The sequence below is a fragment of the Apus apus genome, chromosome 10 (assembly GCF_020740795.1).
Source record: "Apus apus isolate bApuApu2 chromosome 10, bApuApu2.pri.cur, whole genome shotgun sequence".
Classification (NCBI taxonomy): Eukaryota; Metazoa; Chordata; class Aves; order Apodiformes; family Apodidae; genus Apus; species Apus apus.
The window spans coordinates 13,375,732-13,390,673 of record NC_067291.1 but is presented as its reverse complement, the minus strand read 5'-3'; the positions used below and the strand labels follow the sequence as shown (position 1 = coordinate 13,390,673).

Below are 14,942 nucleotides of genomic sequence, written 5' to 3'. Positions count from 1 at the left end.
GGAGATGGTTAATTATCTTCCCTCTCTCCCCATCCCCCTGTTACCTCATGACAGTAGATACTCCACGAGTCTTTGCTCTTCTGCATCTGCTGTGATTCCTGCATCTCTGGTGGGCTTTGCATCTGGAAGGGCATGGCTGGGTATACCCGGAGGCATCCCCTGGAAATTCCTTCGCCATCTGAAGAGGACTGGCTAAAGGACGAAGAGGAAGATTTCTTCCTGCAGGATCCCGATCGGAAGCGTGACGTGTTGCCTCAGCCCTTCAGGATGATCAACAAGCTGGTGATGCTGATTTTTGAGAATGCTATGGAAATCATTGAAAGAAGGGAGATGCTCAGAAAAGAGAAGGTCCAGCCCACAGAACTCTTTCCTACAGCTGAATTCCAGGTACAGAGCCCTTCACAGCAGGAGTAGCATTCATCACCGTAGCACTTTCTGCACAGAATGTCCATTCAGTTGATTTCACATCCATCTGCTCATCCCCTTCCTCGGAATCCACCACCATCTCACTGACTCACTTCAAAAGGCTGCAGTGTCTGAGCTTGTCTGGCAGGTTCTGCTTCCCACCCAGCTCTCACACCTCTCTGAAAAGGGAGAAGCAGGTATTACACAGCACTCAGTTCACCTTCTGCTTCTCAGGCTGGCTCCACCCTTCTTTGCCAAGAGGAAGGTGATTAGTCAGTAGCACATCAATGGGCAAACTCAGCTCTCTGGTGTGTGAATACCCTCATGGGAGCACTGGGAGCAGAAGGGCACTGCTGCCTTCCCCAGCTTTACCTGGAGGTATCCAGAAGGATACTCTGGCATCTGCTGGTGTTCTGCAGTTGCCCAGAGGAGCTCAGCACCCCCTTGCAGCTCCGTGTTTGCAGTGGGAGGGCTGAGTGCTCCTGAGTTATTGGCCTTTGAAGCCCCTACTGTTTATTGGAAGGGAAAAGGTGGGAGCAAGCTTTCTCATTCCTAACACAGAACAGTCTTTGTGACAGAGATGAGAGCCCCTTCCCTGCTGTCCTGATGAAAGCTCAGACAAAAATTTTCTCCTTGTAGAATAAATCAGCCTTTTCTGTTGGTGAAAGCCCAGGAGTAAATGGCTAGTATGATGTATCCTCCACTGCTGGCTACACTCACCTTTTCCCTTTCTTGACAGGTATTTGGAAGAGCCAATTGCCTTGTGGTGTCTGGAAAATACATCTTTGTTGGCCTGTCTGAGGCTCTGGCTGCCTTTGAGGTGTCGGACTGTGAGGAGGCCGGTGTTTGGGATGCAGTCAAGACAGAGATTTGTGCCATCCGTGCCTCAGATTTGGGGAATGACTGCCACGTCCTGCTTGCTGTGGATGAAATGGGTGAGTGTGACATGGGTTTCCTTGACCTAGCAGGAGATGGCTGTGCTCTGGAGCTGAACAGCTGGCAGCTGCAGCATGGAAGAGTGCTGAATCAGGAGGAACGTTAGAATGGCTGACAGGTTTCCTAGAAAGCCCTGCAAGGAGGGCATAAGATGAGAGGTTGTAGGGTGACAGAGTGGCCTTAGGGCCTTGTGATTAGTAGAGGGTGTGGGTTTGGTGTCTCTCTGGAGCAGCAGAGGCAGATGCAGAGCTGAGAGTGAAGCGCAGTAAATTTTAGGAATACCTTGGACCAGAGAGAAAGAGCCATTGCTAGGTATGACCTCCTGCCTGTGCTTTGCTTCAGCACCTGTAACTGCACAGCCCTATGGTGAACAGCTTAGTTCTGAAACCTGTCAATTCTGATGGAGGTACTTTTCAAGCTGGCTTATCCATCTTTATGTGTAATCAAGTGCTTGCTGGTGCTGGAAGTAGTGGGATACTCTTCCTTGAGCCCAGGAAAAATTGTAGTCCTGTCCACTATCCTGCACATATTGTAACAGCCATCTCCTGAGAGCCTGGCTACCATCTGTTCACTTCTCCTCATACAGCTACTTCTGTATTTCTATTCCAGGGCTTGTCTGGCTCTTCTGCTTTCACAATGAAAGCTTCCAACTTGTTAAAATCCTAAACGAAACAGTAAGTAGTGTGCTAATTCCATAGACACTGGGAACAGGGTAGTAAGTAATGGAGAGGAGTAATTGCCCTCAGGAATGTCTCTGAGAAAAGAATGGAGAGTGCTGCCCAATATTTATTCCTGTTCTTCCAACAATCTGTCTGGCCTTCACCCTGTTGAGAACTGTGTGAGGCCTCTGAATCAGGCTGCTTTGATGGCAGCCTGTTTTTCTTTGGCAGGAGGATCTCAGCAAGCAAAGTGCTTGTGTGGAGATGGTGCTGTCCCCGGGGGGGCACTGCGCAGGAGTCCTGCTGCAAGGCAAGTGCAACAGCCTGGTGTGTTGGGTGAGGGCTGCTGTGTCCTAACAGAGATACTCTTTAAACGCTCTAAGCGTTCTGTGTTCCCTGCCAGTGTCTCCTCCTGCTTAAGAGACCTGCTCCTGCCACTCCCTGTCCGTTCCAAAAGGTCTGGTGTGGATCCAGACTAATCCCAAAAGTGAGCTCTCTGGGACCGGTTGGTGCAGTTCCCAGAAGGGTCAGTGAAAGCAGGTTTCCCTCTCCTCTCCAGAAGTACCAAACTTTGGTTTGCTATGGCTCACCTTCACACTGAAAAATATGTGAACTTGGAGAATTTTCTCTGCAGACATAAGCCAGCCAGCATAGAGACAGTCTCTAAAAACACTGCAACAAACTTCTTGCTACAACAATCTTCTGTTTCATGGCAGCTGCCTTGGTCAACTCATTTGCTGCTAGCAGGCTTTCTGCTCTTACATTTGGTCGAATCTGCCTGGACACATGCTGATAATTGGATAGGTAACATCCACAGAGAACCAGTATAAGACTGAGTCTCACTTTTTACTTCACCTCAGAGGCTACAGGTCAAATTCTTTGGCTGAGTCACTTGATGGAATTTATTTGGTGGATGTGGGACCTTGAGGACTTGAGCTGGAGGCTGAGATGTCAGTCTCAGTCAAGCATGTCCAGCCTTAGGTGGGAGGACAGGTGGGCTGCAGGAAGCTTACATGTGTTTTATATTTAAAAACATTTCCAAATCTTCTTTTAAGTATGTAAGATAACAGAGGCTGCTTGCTTGAAAGACCTTTTCTCCTGATTTCCAATTGCTCAACATGCTTTCCCAATGCAGACAGCACAAAAGCTTGGCTGGAGATCTACCGGTTGCCTAAGGATTCCTGGCTGAAGGTGATGGAAGGGAGCCCAGGAGCTGCTGGCAAGGAGAGGAGGTCAAGCTGGATATCTATGGTACAAACCAGTGCCATGTCCCACTGTGCCTTCTTCTACGCTTTTGCCTACAGGTCTTTCCCCAAGCCTTGCTCCTGCAGACAGTGGCAGCAAGATACAGGCTGAACAAGTCTATCAGCCCAGGGAATGGACTAGGTATCTCTACAGCTGTACAGCTGCCCATCCCATGTTTCATAAGGCCTTTGTCTTATTGGGACATGTTTACTCTCCCAAAACAGGCTTTCCAGTGAGGATCCCTTGGTCCCTGGGCTAGCATTCCTGCTGCCCCTCCCTGAAACTGGCAGTTCCTTTCCCAGCAGTATTGCCCCATCTGAGGAGGCCCTATGTAAGGGTATTCCCACAAGGCTTCTCCCTTATGTTACTGGGGAAAGGTGAAGGAGCAGAGTGGGAAATGGGCTTGAGACCTCTACTTGGGAGTCTGGTCCCAGCAGGGCCTCTGACGTGGGTTCATGTTTTAGACTATCTACAAGGGGTGTGGTGGGTACGTGGCCAAACCTGCCTGAGCAGGCCAGGGTCTCTGCCTGGTTGCACTAACCACTGTCTTCTCTGGTTCTTTGGCAGAAAAGTCTGGACCTGCATGGAGATGGTTTTTCAGAGATGGTAACTGGCCTCAATGAATGTCCTGAGCTGTTATGGGGATTTTGAAATGTTGAGTTGCTGCTTCACCCCCTCCTGCATCACTTTCACCCTGCTACATTTCACCTCTCAACATACAGGTGCCTTGTGCCCAGAATCCTTAACTTAGCCAAGCCAAAAGCAAACACCCAGGTGTTTCCTCTTCACTGATTCCATGTAAACCAAGTTCCTGCCTCTTCCTTCTCAGATGTGGTTGATCATTTAGCCAGATCTTTTCTGTTAAGTCTGTGTCAGTATGTGTGGGTGGTGGGGACACAGGGGGACACACCTGTGCTGGTCCCCTGTTAGGATTTTCTATTCCCAGCCAAGCACATATGTGATCTTCTCCAGCCCTGAGTTCTCTGAAGTAAATCTGGTTCTTGTGCTCAGCAGCTCTCTGCAAACTCTCCTCCTCCTTTTTTTTTTTTTTTGTTTTGTTTTGTTTTTTGTTTCTTTTCTTTTTTTTTTGTTTCTTTTCTTTTTCTTCCTGAGCTTTGCTCTGCCCCTCCCAGGCCTATGCTACAACAAGGATAATTCAGAGAGATTAGTAAAGCCAGAAGTGGAGGTTATTTAGGGTGCAAAGACAGGAGGTGTCCAGGCAGGGCATCCTTTGTAATGTTGAGAAAGTAGTGTCCTCTCTCGGACTTCTGAGTTTTGGCCTAAAGAATGAGCCTAAAACCAGTATCTTCTAGGCATTGTCAGCCAGTCTTTGCATACAGTGCCTTTAGGAAGCATTTGATTCCCATGAAGAGGTGAAAACTCAGCAGTGTAGGGCACAGCAGAGTTTCCAGACTGAAGTTTTTCTGTTGCAGGAATCTATCGCAAGCAGATCTGGTGTGAAGCTGAGACTCCCAGTGCTGCTGCTGAAAGTGAAACCACCCAAACCCATTACAGGTCAGGACTGTACTTGCAACCTGCAGCCTCCTTCAGGTGGCAAAAGAATCATGGCCCTTATGACCAGAGACCAGGTCAGAAAGTTTCAGTTCTAGTCTCCCTGGTCCCTTCCTGACCTGTCTTTGTAGTTACATGTAATCCTGTAGTGGGGGTTGTTTCTTATCTAACCATCTCAAGTGTCACCTTTGCTTGCACGAAACACTTCAGTGTGTCTCAAAGTGAACATCCTAGACCCTCGGCCTCATTGTGACTGGTGAAGGTGGAGGTTGTTTCCTCAATCCTAGGAACCTGGCACCACCCCTAGTTTGTCACTCTGAGCTCTGGATTTGTAGGAAAATGCTGAGGATGGGGAGGGAGCAGACCTTATGCTGGGACACTGTCAGGGAGAACATCACAGAAAAGCATAGCAAAGTGAGCTGAGTCCTCAGATGGCTTGCCCAAGTCCCTGCCTGCAGATGCTGGAAAATGACCTGGTGATATGGGCAGTCCCACAGAACCCATTCTTGATGTTGAAATACTTCTATCAGGAAGATGCAGTGTGTCCTTCAAGACAGTGCCACCCTGAAGGAGGAAGCATGGAAGTGCTCTGAGCACTCAATGCTATCTGCTCCTCCAGGGCTGTGCCTCTTCCCTTTGTGTTCCAAATCCAGGTACTAGTTTTAAAAGCCCTTTGGATGCCTTGAAGAAAGTGGATTATGGTAGCATGCTTGGCTTGGGGTACAACCACCTAATCAAGGACTCCCAGTGGGAGCAGCACAAAGCAATCTTCTGCAGCACTTATCAGGAGTATCTCGAGGCTGAGGGTGAGACACAGAGAAAGGAGGAGATCCCCAGGTGAGTGAGAACACCAGGATTTCAGTCCATGAGGCTTCAACACTTTTTGAGTGTATATGGAAGCCTTTGTCTTAGCTTTGCCTCCTTCATCCCAAGGCTTCAGGGCAGGGGGCTAGAATAATTCTAGGTCTTATTGCAGTGCTGCCTACTTATCAAGGCCTTTCTTTTACATCTATTTCTTATTTCCTTTTTTTCCAGACATGCTACATTTCATTTTCTCTTGCCTAGCCAGATACTACAGGTGGGACATGAAATGAAAGTACAGTCAGGTAATGCAAATGGGCAAAAAGCTGTTACCCTCCGAGACAAATCTTTGCATGACATTGAGCTTCAGTTAGAGCTCAGTGGCTATGACTTGTGTTCACTATAAAGAATCCATCTCCAAGGACATTTTCCTGGGTAAAAATGTCAGCCCTAAGGCTTCTAAGTCAGTATCTGGCATGGGGTCAAACAAACTTAGCTCCACAGTTGAGAAAAAACAGCACAAAGAACACCCAAACCACCAAAAAATGATGAAGTGGCACAAGGACAAGATAAAAATAATAGGAAAGTGGAAAGTTTGTTGTGATTTAGTTTCTCTGTGAGCTGATTTTCTGTACATCCCATCAGGGAAACCATGAGGGCTCTAATGAGAGCATTCTAATGGTGTTTTAGTGTCCTGGATTGTTTCTTTGTCTTCAGTCTCCTCTCTTTAGTCATCCCCTTCTATGTCCCAGATGCTCCAGCTGGCATCAGTGTGCATTGGGATGGAAACCACAATCTCTGCTTGTACTTCCTTAACTATTCACTTAAGGAGAAAGCAGGTAAGAAAGTCCTGTTCTCTCTAGTTGAGTGGTCTGTGGGAAGTGGAGATACTCAGTGGCCAGTGGCTGTCATTCAGTGAGACCTTCACAATCCAGGGAAATGGGGAATGAGGAGGAGAGCTGCCTATCTTGTGGGTTAAGCTGCTATTTGGATGGTGGGGCTTCATGTTGCAAAGGCTAGCAGAATTTTTGATGAAGCCACTCTGGAAGGAAGCCACAGAATGGTGCATATTTTATTGAGAGACTGGATGCTAGTACCATGAGAGTGGATGCTCTGCACCTTCTTACAAATGTCTCTTCATGTCCTTTTTAGACTCTGATCCAAAACCTGATGTTGTGTGGCCATGTGCAGCTCCAATTGCATGCTCAGCTGTTAGTTCCTGCTCCAGGTACCTGGCACTGGCATGTGAAGATGCAGTAATAACTATTTGGGATAAACACCTAGGTGAGCCGGCCTTTTGGGATTGTGTATTGGGATCACTGTGGATGAATTGTTCCAGTACTTAAGGGGTGGCTCCCAAGAAGATAGTGACTCCGTATTTACAAGGAGTCACATGGAAAAGACAAGAGGTAGTGGGCACAAGTTGCTCCTGGAGAGATTCCAATTGGACACAAGAGGTAAATTTTTCACCATGAGGGCAGTCAAATATAGGAATAGTCTCCCAAGGGAAGTGGTAGATTCTCCCACATTGGACATTTTTAATTCTCAGCTTGACAGGGAGCTGAGCCATCTCATATAAACTATAGTAGTACCTAGAAAAGTTGAACCAGATGATCCTTGGGGTTCCTTCCAACCTGGCATTCTATGATTTTATGAACTGCTCCCTTCCCTAGGAGTTTGAGCCTGGCTTGGCAGCAACAGCAAATCTGAAAATACTTTGGACTGACTTTTTTTATTGGATGCTTGCCCAGAAGTTGCAAATGCAGCGTGGCTGTCCTAGCCCTTGCAGGGGCCATCAACTACTGCAGTGAGAACTGTCTTCCCCCAAGGCTGTCAGACAGTGACAGTCACTATTTTGTCACTTCACCCTGAGGTCACCGTTGAGGCTGTTGTGGCATCACAGTCCAGGCTGCCCTCAGTGCTAGTGTCATCCTGCCATGATGCAGAGATTGTCCTGGCAGAAGAATAATCTTCTGCCATCAGGGTTTTTCTGGTGGCTGCTGCTCATTTTTCTTCCTAAACTTCTGTCTTTGTTTGTTTGTTTGTTTGTTTTGTGGGTTTGTTTTTTGTTTGCTTTGGTTTGTTTTTGTTTTTCATTTTGTTTTTTCCCCTCTCTTCCCAGGATGCCCACTGTCTGTGACTGCCATTCTAGAGGAACGTCTCATCCGTAGTATCCACTTCCTGCAGAGTCCTGCAGCTGCCAGTGAGGTGGCATCTTGCCCTGGTACAGATCCTGCCTGTCCCATCGTGCAGCTTCTCGTGCTGTGTACAGACAGCTCACTCTATTTGGTGAAAGCTCCCAGGGCTGGGAAGTCCAGCATCACACTCCTGGCAGAAAGGTGAGGTAGAGTCTGATAGACCTCACTCCAGCCAAAGGAACTGTGTGCATAGAGGTCAGGTCCAGCAGAGAGCCCCAGATTTCTCTGGGGTAGAGAACTTCCTACTGCTTTTACCCAGATAGCTCTGCCATGCTGCTGTCAGTTTGCTAGGAGTCAGTTCCAGTCCTAAAATCCATGGCTATGCCAAAACTAGGGGTGTTTCTGTGTTCTTTTATGCACTAGAACACAAGTGCTCATGGCACTGTTTCAGGACTGGTGCTCAACCAGCTGGGTGATTGCCAGGGGCACTTTTTCTTCTCTCTTCTCCCCTTACCAGAATAACTTCCCCCTAGAAGTCAGAAGAAGCATTTCTTGCCACCTATCTTTTTTCTTTTCTTTTCTTTTCTTTTCTTTTCTTTTCTTTTCTTTTCTTTTCTTTTCTTTTCTTTTCTTTTCTTTTCTTTTCTTTTCTTTTCTTTTCTTTTCTTTTCTTTTCTTTTCTTTTCTTTTCTTTTCTTTTCTTTTCTTTTCTTTTCTTTTCTTTTCTTTTCTTTTCTTTTCTTTTCTTTTCTTTTCTTTTCTTTCCCCCTTCCCTTCCCTTCCCTTCGGCACAGGGAAGGGTCTCGGGGGTTCCTGCCCAGGAGGAGGCAGGCTTTGTCTCCACAGGGAAGGGGCTTGGCCTGAACATTATGCCAGCCCATGTGCCATAAATTGCCATTGTCACTGTTGCAGCCTCTCATGCCAGGTACATTAAACAATGCCATAATCCTGGGTCTGTTTTTACAGGCCTGAAGATCCAAATCTTGCTATCAGTGCCCTGGTGCCTGTCCTGGCATTCCCCAGTGCAGTGAGTATTCCTGCCTGTTCTCCTAGAACTGGGTGAGATCACAGGTCTGTCTGGCCTAGGATCTTGCTTCCAGTAGCAACTGTAACTGTGTGTCTATAAGAGAAAGAGCAGGGCAATCAGATATGGTATTGCCCTCACATCCTTCCCAGCCTCCAATTATTTTTAGCATGGGGACATGCTGCACCAGTTACAGGTCTGTAAGTAGCTGGTCACTCTCAAAGGATTTCTGTTCCATGATCTTACTCAATATCCCCTTGCACTCATGTCCTCTAATTGACCACTGAGGTGGGAGGCATGAGAGGCCCTCTGCACATGGACAGGTCCAACTGCAAAGATGAGCAGGTTCAGCTGTGAAGCTTCAGGCATCAGGGTCAAATATGAGAGGGCATCATGGTGAGAAGAAGTTACATGCACAGGTTCAGCCAGACCTTTCAAGTGGCCTCAGAAAGTTTTCAAACACAGGCAGGAAAGGACTAAAGCCCCTTGCCAGAACCATCCGTACAGAAGGCTGGATCTAGTTCATTTCTAGCCTGCCCTGCTGCCCTTTTCCAATTCCAACCTGCAGTAATTCCAGTCCAAGTTCCCTGCATGGCCTTTTCTTGATATGCTGTGACCCTATGACTACTGAGCAGGCAAAGAAAATAGCATCATAACTGGGGATATGAAATCCTGAATGTCATTCCATGTCCTTTGCAGGAAATGGTTTTCACTTCTTTTACATCTATTTCTAAGTGTCAATTTGCTGTTTCAGGCCTTGGTCTTTTCCTGGGATGGCACAGTGTCCCTGATGAACACTGCCACTTCACAGATTGTTTCCCACTTCAGGACTCCACCTTCTCATGCTGTAGCATCCCCCTGGCAGCCAGTGTTCACAGTGGATCATGTGAATGGCTGCTTGCTGCTTAGAGGTGGGTAGCACCTTGCAGTGGTCTTAGATACATGGTCACTGGGTGCATTCAGCTCTGCATTGACCCATGATCGTTCTTCTTATGGATGACTCCTGGTACAACAGCCTTGTTCTTGTTTCTGTCTAGGAGATGAGCAGCAGCTTACAGATGCATTGGAGCACAATGGAGTCAGCTGCAGCACCATCTTCATTTTTGACTTTAATTCCTACCCACTGAAGGAGGCTTTCCCAAAGGAACCAGGTTTGCCTCTGAAATCCTTGCAGAACCTGCCATGGCTTGAGAGATGTAACATTTTCTTACATGACAGGTAAGATTCTCCTTCTGCCTGGTAGGTAAGTGCACCTGAATTATTGTAAGCAGTGAGGTTGCTCAGATCCATGCAAGGGCTCACCCTGGAGTTCCTGGGCTCTTCTGTGTGCTGTGAGAAATTTAGGTCTGAGTAAGGTTGATGTTAAGGTAGCTGGATTCCTGACATCTCCCCAGAATCCTTCCTCCTCTCCTTTCTGTCCTCCTGGAACAACTCCTCCTGGAACAGCTATAAGTCAGGATGCCTGCAGCAGGCTTGTCATTCCAGGTAGGGAGGGCTTGCTACTTCTAATGTGCTTTCGTGCAACGTGGATTCTGCAGGCTTGTCAGGGAATATGACCCTCACTCAAGTGTTTTCTTCTTCCTTCTGATTGCATAGCCAGGCAGAAGTGAGATTATTTTGTACCTTGCTCCTTCCCTCCATTCCCGGGTTCATTTGATGATTAAAGAAATCTGTGCTGGGTGTTTCTCGGTTTGAGAAGGGCCCCAGCACCTCCTCCCGAGGTGGATTTCGGAGCTTCGCTGATGCATTGAGCTCATGGCGTCACTAGATGGCAATGTGGCATCTCTTATTGGGCCACCTTTTCCTCGAATCCCGTCTTTTGGGAACTTGGAGCCAGAGCCGTGTCATTGCTGTTTTATTTGTTCTTTTCACTATGCCTTAATTCTCCAATTTGAAATGGAACCGGTAGGCGCAGGTTTGACCTTACAGCACATATTACTTGGTGGGCTTCCCTAATTCCTTGTCTCCAGGGTGAAGCCTGTGGTGTTATCTGGCTATTTAGGTGCAGAAAAGTTTCATTCTATGCTACCTGCCACCAGTTCTGTCCCTCCTTCTCATGAAGCTGGAGAGGAGCCTCTTGTCTGCCTAATCCCAGAAAAAAAGGGGAGGCCTCACTTCCAGGGATACCTTGCTCCCTGGGGACTGAGAACTCAAGGCAGAGCAGCTAGAACTGCAGTGAGACCAATGACTACAGAGGCTGACAGGCAGAGAGAAACAGGGAGGTCATTGCTGTCATGAGCAGTGAACTTGAGATCTCAGTGGCATGAGGGACTCATGAGGTTTTTTGGACACAAGAAATCTGAATTTCTTAATTTGCACTGAGCCCCAGGGACCCCTGGGAAGCCAGGCTAGAGTTGTCTGAGCACTGGGAGAATGGCAGGGACTGTTTTAACTGCCATTTTGTTCCCTCATTAGGCAGCAGAGCCTGCTGGGGCTCAGGGAGCAGTTGCCCGAGTACTGGAGTCGGCTGCAGGCACAAGCAGCTGTCATGGATGAGGAGAGAGAGAAGGTGAAGGGACAGAAGAAGCCATAGTCAGCCTTGCAACCTGAGGACCAAGCTCTGTACTGCCACAGTCCTGCAGACCCACAAACCAGCACTGATATCTTGACAGTGACTTTATTCAGATCTATCCTGCTGCTTTCTGGCCTGGAGCAATTTGTCATCTGAAGCAGCTGCCTGCCTGCCACTGCTCAGCCATAGGAACCTGTTCCCTGCCTCTCTCCTTACCTAACCCTCAGCCTGTTCCAGCAGGGTTCCACTTCTCCTCATCAGAGACAAACACTGTTAATGGAGGAGTCTTGAGGCATGAAAGGCCTCTCACTCAGCACCTGTGTGTTTCAGTTAAGTATTTGTGCTGGAGCTCTGAGTCTGCCCAGGGAACTGGAGCATCAGAGAAACATGGTGTGTTCCAATGTCCCTCCTTAATAAAGCCTTTTCTCCAGTAAAGGTTTCTTGATTTTCACAGGGCTGACATTTATAAGACTCTGATGTTCTCTCCTGTTGTTGGGGCTTACCAGTGTGTCTCATCTTCTGCTCTGACCCACATGGGTAGGCAGCAGCATCCTTGTGCTTAACATGAAATCTGGTCTTTCCAAACCAAGCAGCAAATCAGCCATGAACAGGGCATCCTCCAGAGCATAGCAGGGCCAAGCAGCAGTGGCACTGCAGACTGTTCCTCAGCCTAGTTGTTTCTTTTGACTTCAAAGCAGGCAGCTTTGGGGTAGGACTACTCAGGAATTGCAGTTTGGAAATGGGCAGGCAGGCTCTCTGGTTTAAGGTCAGGCTACAGCTGGTGTTAGAGCCAAGTACTGATGCTACTGAGGAGCAGGATGGAAGCTGGGGAGGTTCAGAGGAACCAGGGCTGTACCAAGTCAAAGACAGGCCAGGAGCATGGCCAGCATCTTGGTCAAAGACCTTAAAAAGCTGAAGCATCAGGCCACACAGGACACTTAGCAGGGGCAATGCAAGGGCCAAGCACCCATATATTTGTTACTCTAGAAATGTATTAAGTAGGTAGCTTGCCCTGTGTACTAGTCAGGTGGGACAAAAAACTATGCAGGCTCTGGGGTCTGTTTTTCACAGACCTGTAGTCCTGTGGGAGGCTGGCAGGACCTAGACATGAGCTGCAGAGTGGGAGCACTCAGTGGGGGGCTGACAGTGTAACTGTGGTTTGCACTGGGCATCTTTGTTGCTCTTGAGGCAGTCAGGGGTCCTCGGGAGCTTGAGGGGCTGTAGGGGAGGAGACCCAAACCATCCATTCTTCCACATAGCCAACATTTGCTTTCTTGAGCATAAAAACCATGAGAAAGCCTCAATCTTTTTACAACTGATTGTGCTTCCAAGATGACTGCCTAATCCACAAAGAATCTGACAGATCTGCCAACAGCCACTCCAATCTGGGAGCATGGGTGAGCTGCATTTTTTCCAGGTCTCCCTCTCATGACTCCCTTAAAGGTTCAGCAAAGCACCAGTGCAGGGTGCCAGGGATGCAGCACAGGCTGAGCTACGTAGGCACTCCCATGCCATGGTCCTGTTTCAGTTGCTCATAGCAAGTTGTCTTAGTTTGGATTAGGCTTTGATGAGAAGTCTCAGTTTGTCCCCTGGAAATGAAGTCTTTTGTGGAGACAGGAAAGGGGAGACTTGTTTCACACTTTCAGATGCTTGGTTTTGCTCTGGAAAAATACAAAATACAAGACCTTCCTATTTGCTACCTTTGTGGAGGGCGTTGAGGGCCATAGCAAAGCCTTTTGTGCTGTCATTTTCCATCTGCCACAGATTACAGCTTCACAGCTCGTCTGGGTGTTATGGACATTGATGCTGGGTTGTGGGAGCACTTGCCATCTGCTTTGGTGCCAAGTCAAGCACGTTAGCTCAAACCACCTTCAATGCCTGCTTGAAATGAGCCACCTGGCTCAGCACTGAAGCACACAAGGAAGAATCCTCGATCCTTTTGTCTGTTCTTGCTGTGGTGCAAGTAACAGCTTCATTATTTTATTTATGTGATAGGTTAAGAAAAAATGGACCTTCTGCCATAACTGGGCACAGGGAAGGAATTCCTACTCCTGCACTGCTTTCTGTGCTGCAGAGAGCCAGCACAAGTCATATGTGGCCCCTTGAACAGCACTGGGTCTAATTCTTGTGCAAACATAAAGGGTTTGGGGCTCTGTGCCCTTAATCCTACCCCATCTGCTTTCCATCCAGAGGAAGAGCAGGGCTTTCCTAGCATCAGAAGAAGAGGCATAACAGGATCTGCTGAAGAGGTAGATGTACTGTGCACCCATCAGTTTGTGTGTATTCATCTCAAGATGTGCTTGTTTGTTTGCAGTTTGAATTTTCTCTAAAACCCTAATCATGTGCTTGGCCAGGCTAACCAGTAGCTGGCAGGTTCCACAGAGAAAGGAAAACAACAAGCAGCTGCAGGAGGCTGATGAAGAGCCTTTGTTTTTACTCATGACTTCAGCAGGGGATCATTTGGTTCCTGCTTCTTCGAAGGAATACAGAGAAATTAGTGTGATCAGTGTGTTGACACACATGTTGGTGATGGAGCTGTGTGCTCAGCTCCACAGCATGTTTTGGAGAGGACCAGAGGCACCTGATTGCTTATTCCAAAGACAATGCCCATGCCAGCAATTCTTCCATTTCTGGTCACTCTGTGAGCTCCAGGCAGCTGTAAATCTGAACCAGTTTGATCTGTTCTGCTGCTGGAAATTACAGAAAGGCCTTGAGAGGTATCATAAATATTCCCATCAAAAGGTGAAACAGTAAGAGTTCTGGCTGGGCCAACTCCTAGCTTAGTGCCAAGTTCAGTGAACTCAGAAGTGCTACCTGGGTAGAAGAGGAGTAAGTTGACTCTGCATTTAAAAATGTAAAATAAAATAATAAAAAAAAATCGGTTGGGGGATTGAGAAGGGTTTGTGAGCGGGAGGAAGAGGAGCTCAGATCCACAGAGAGGCGCTCGAGCAGCATCTTTCCAGCAGAGCCAGGCTGCTGCCCAGCCAGGCGGAGATTGTTGCTGTGGGAGAGGAAGGAGCCTGTTCTTTAATCTCACTAAATTATCTGCTGTTCTCTGCAAGAAGCCAAATGTCATCTTACTTCTTTGCATACTTGCTTGTGCTGTGGAAGCAGAGGAAATCAGAGGCTGATCTGATAAGTTTCCCCCACTCCTGAGGGCCAAAAAAATGTTTGGGCTGTTTGCATAAACCACATCTGTGCTGTTGGAAGGACTGGGGTCCTTAGAAGAGCTGAAGTGTCATGTACTCCAGGAGCTGCACCCCTTGCACCCGTGTTGCCAGCTCTGATGCAACAACACACGTCTACCCTAGTGCCTCACCACACACAACTGAAGGCATCCGAAGGAGGGAATGCAAAGACCTATGTGGTCCATCCTATCTGGGACAAATAATGTCCCTGTGAGATACTGTGGGACTTGCAGTGGTGCTGAGGGCAGAGCAGTCCCAGCAAGTGCTTGCTCTTGTTTGCTCTGGAAGTAGGGACAGCACAAGATCAAGCTTCCTTCCCTGCTCTACAAATTTGTGTAGATAGAGGTGAGCCAGGTATTGCATCCCCTCCCTAATTGCTCAGATAGCTCTCATTGTCCAAACTAGTGTTGCCTCATTACCTCTAATGCCTGTTCCATGTACCAGGGTACAGTTTCTCATCTTCTTTTGAGTCCAGGCTATAGCTGTTGAGTTGTGCTGTTCAGCCAAGCTATGCAGATTAAC

At 47.8% G+C, this 14,942-nt stretch overlaps 1 protein-coding gene across 1 annotated transcript; it reads left to right on the top strand.

The window, feature by feature from the left end:
- Positions 1-26: 26 nt before the first annotated feature.
- WDR93 (WD repeat domain 93) lies at positions 27-11,636 on the top strand. The gene is made up of 16 exons (XM_051628727.1): positions 27-387; positions 1,145-1,340; positions 1,951-2,015; positions 2,232-2,310; positions 3,136-3,241; positions 3,746-3,775; positions 4,693-4,760; positions 5,411-5,594; positions 5,793-5,863; positions 6,311-6,397; positions 6,711-6,842; positions 7,681-7,897; positions 8,663-8,723; positions 9,475-9,631; positions 9,758-9,938; positions 11,136-11,636. The coding sequence occupies exons 1-16, from the start codon at positions 133-135 to the stop codon at positions 11,251-11,253; spliced, it is 2,007 nt and encodes a 668-aa protein (XP_051484687.1). The 5' UTR covers positions 27-132; the 3' UTR covers positions 11,254-11,636.
- Positions 11,637-14,942: the final 3,306 nt, after the last annotated feature.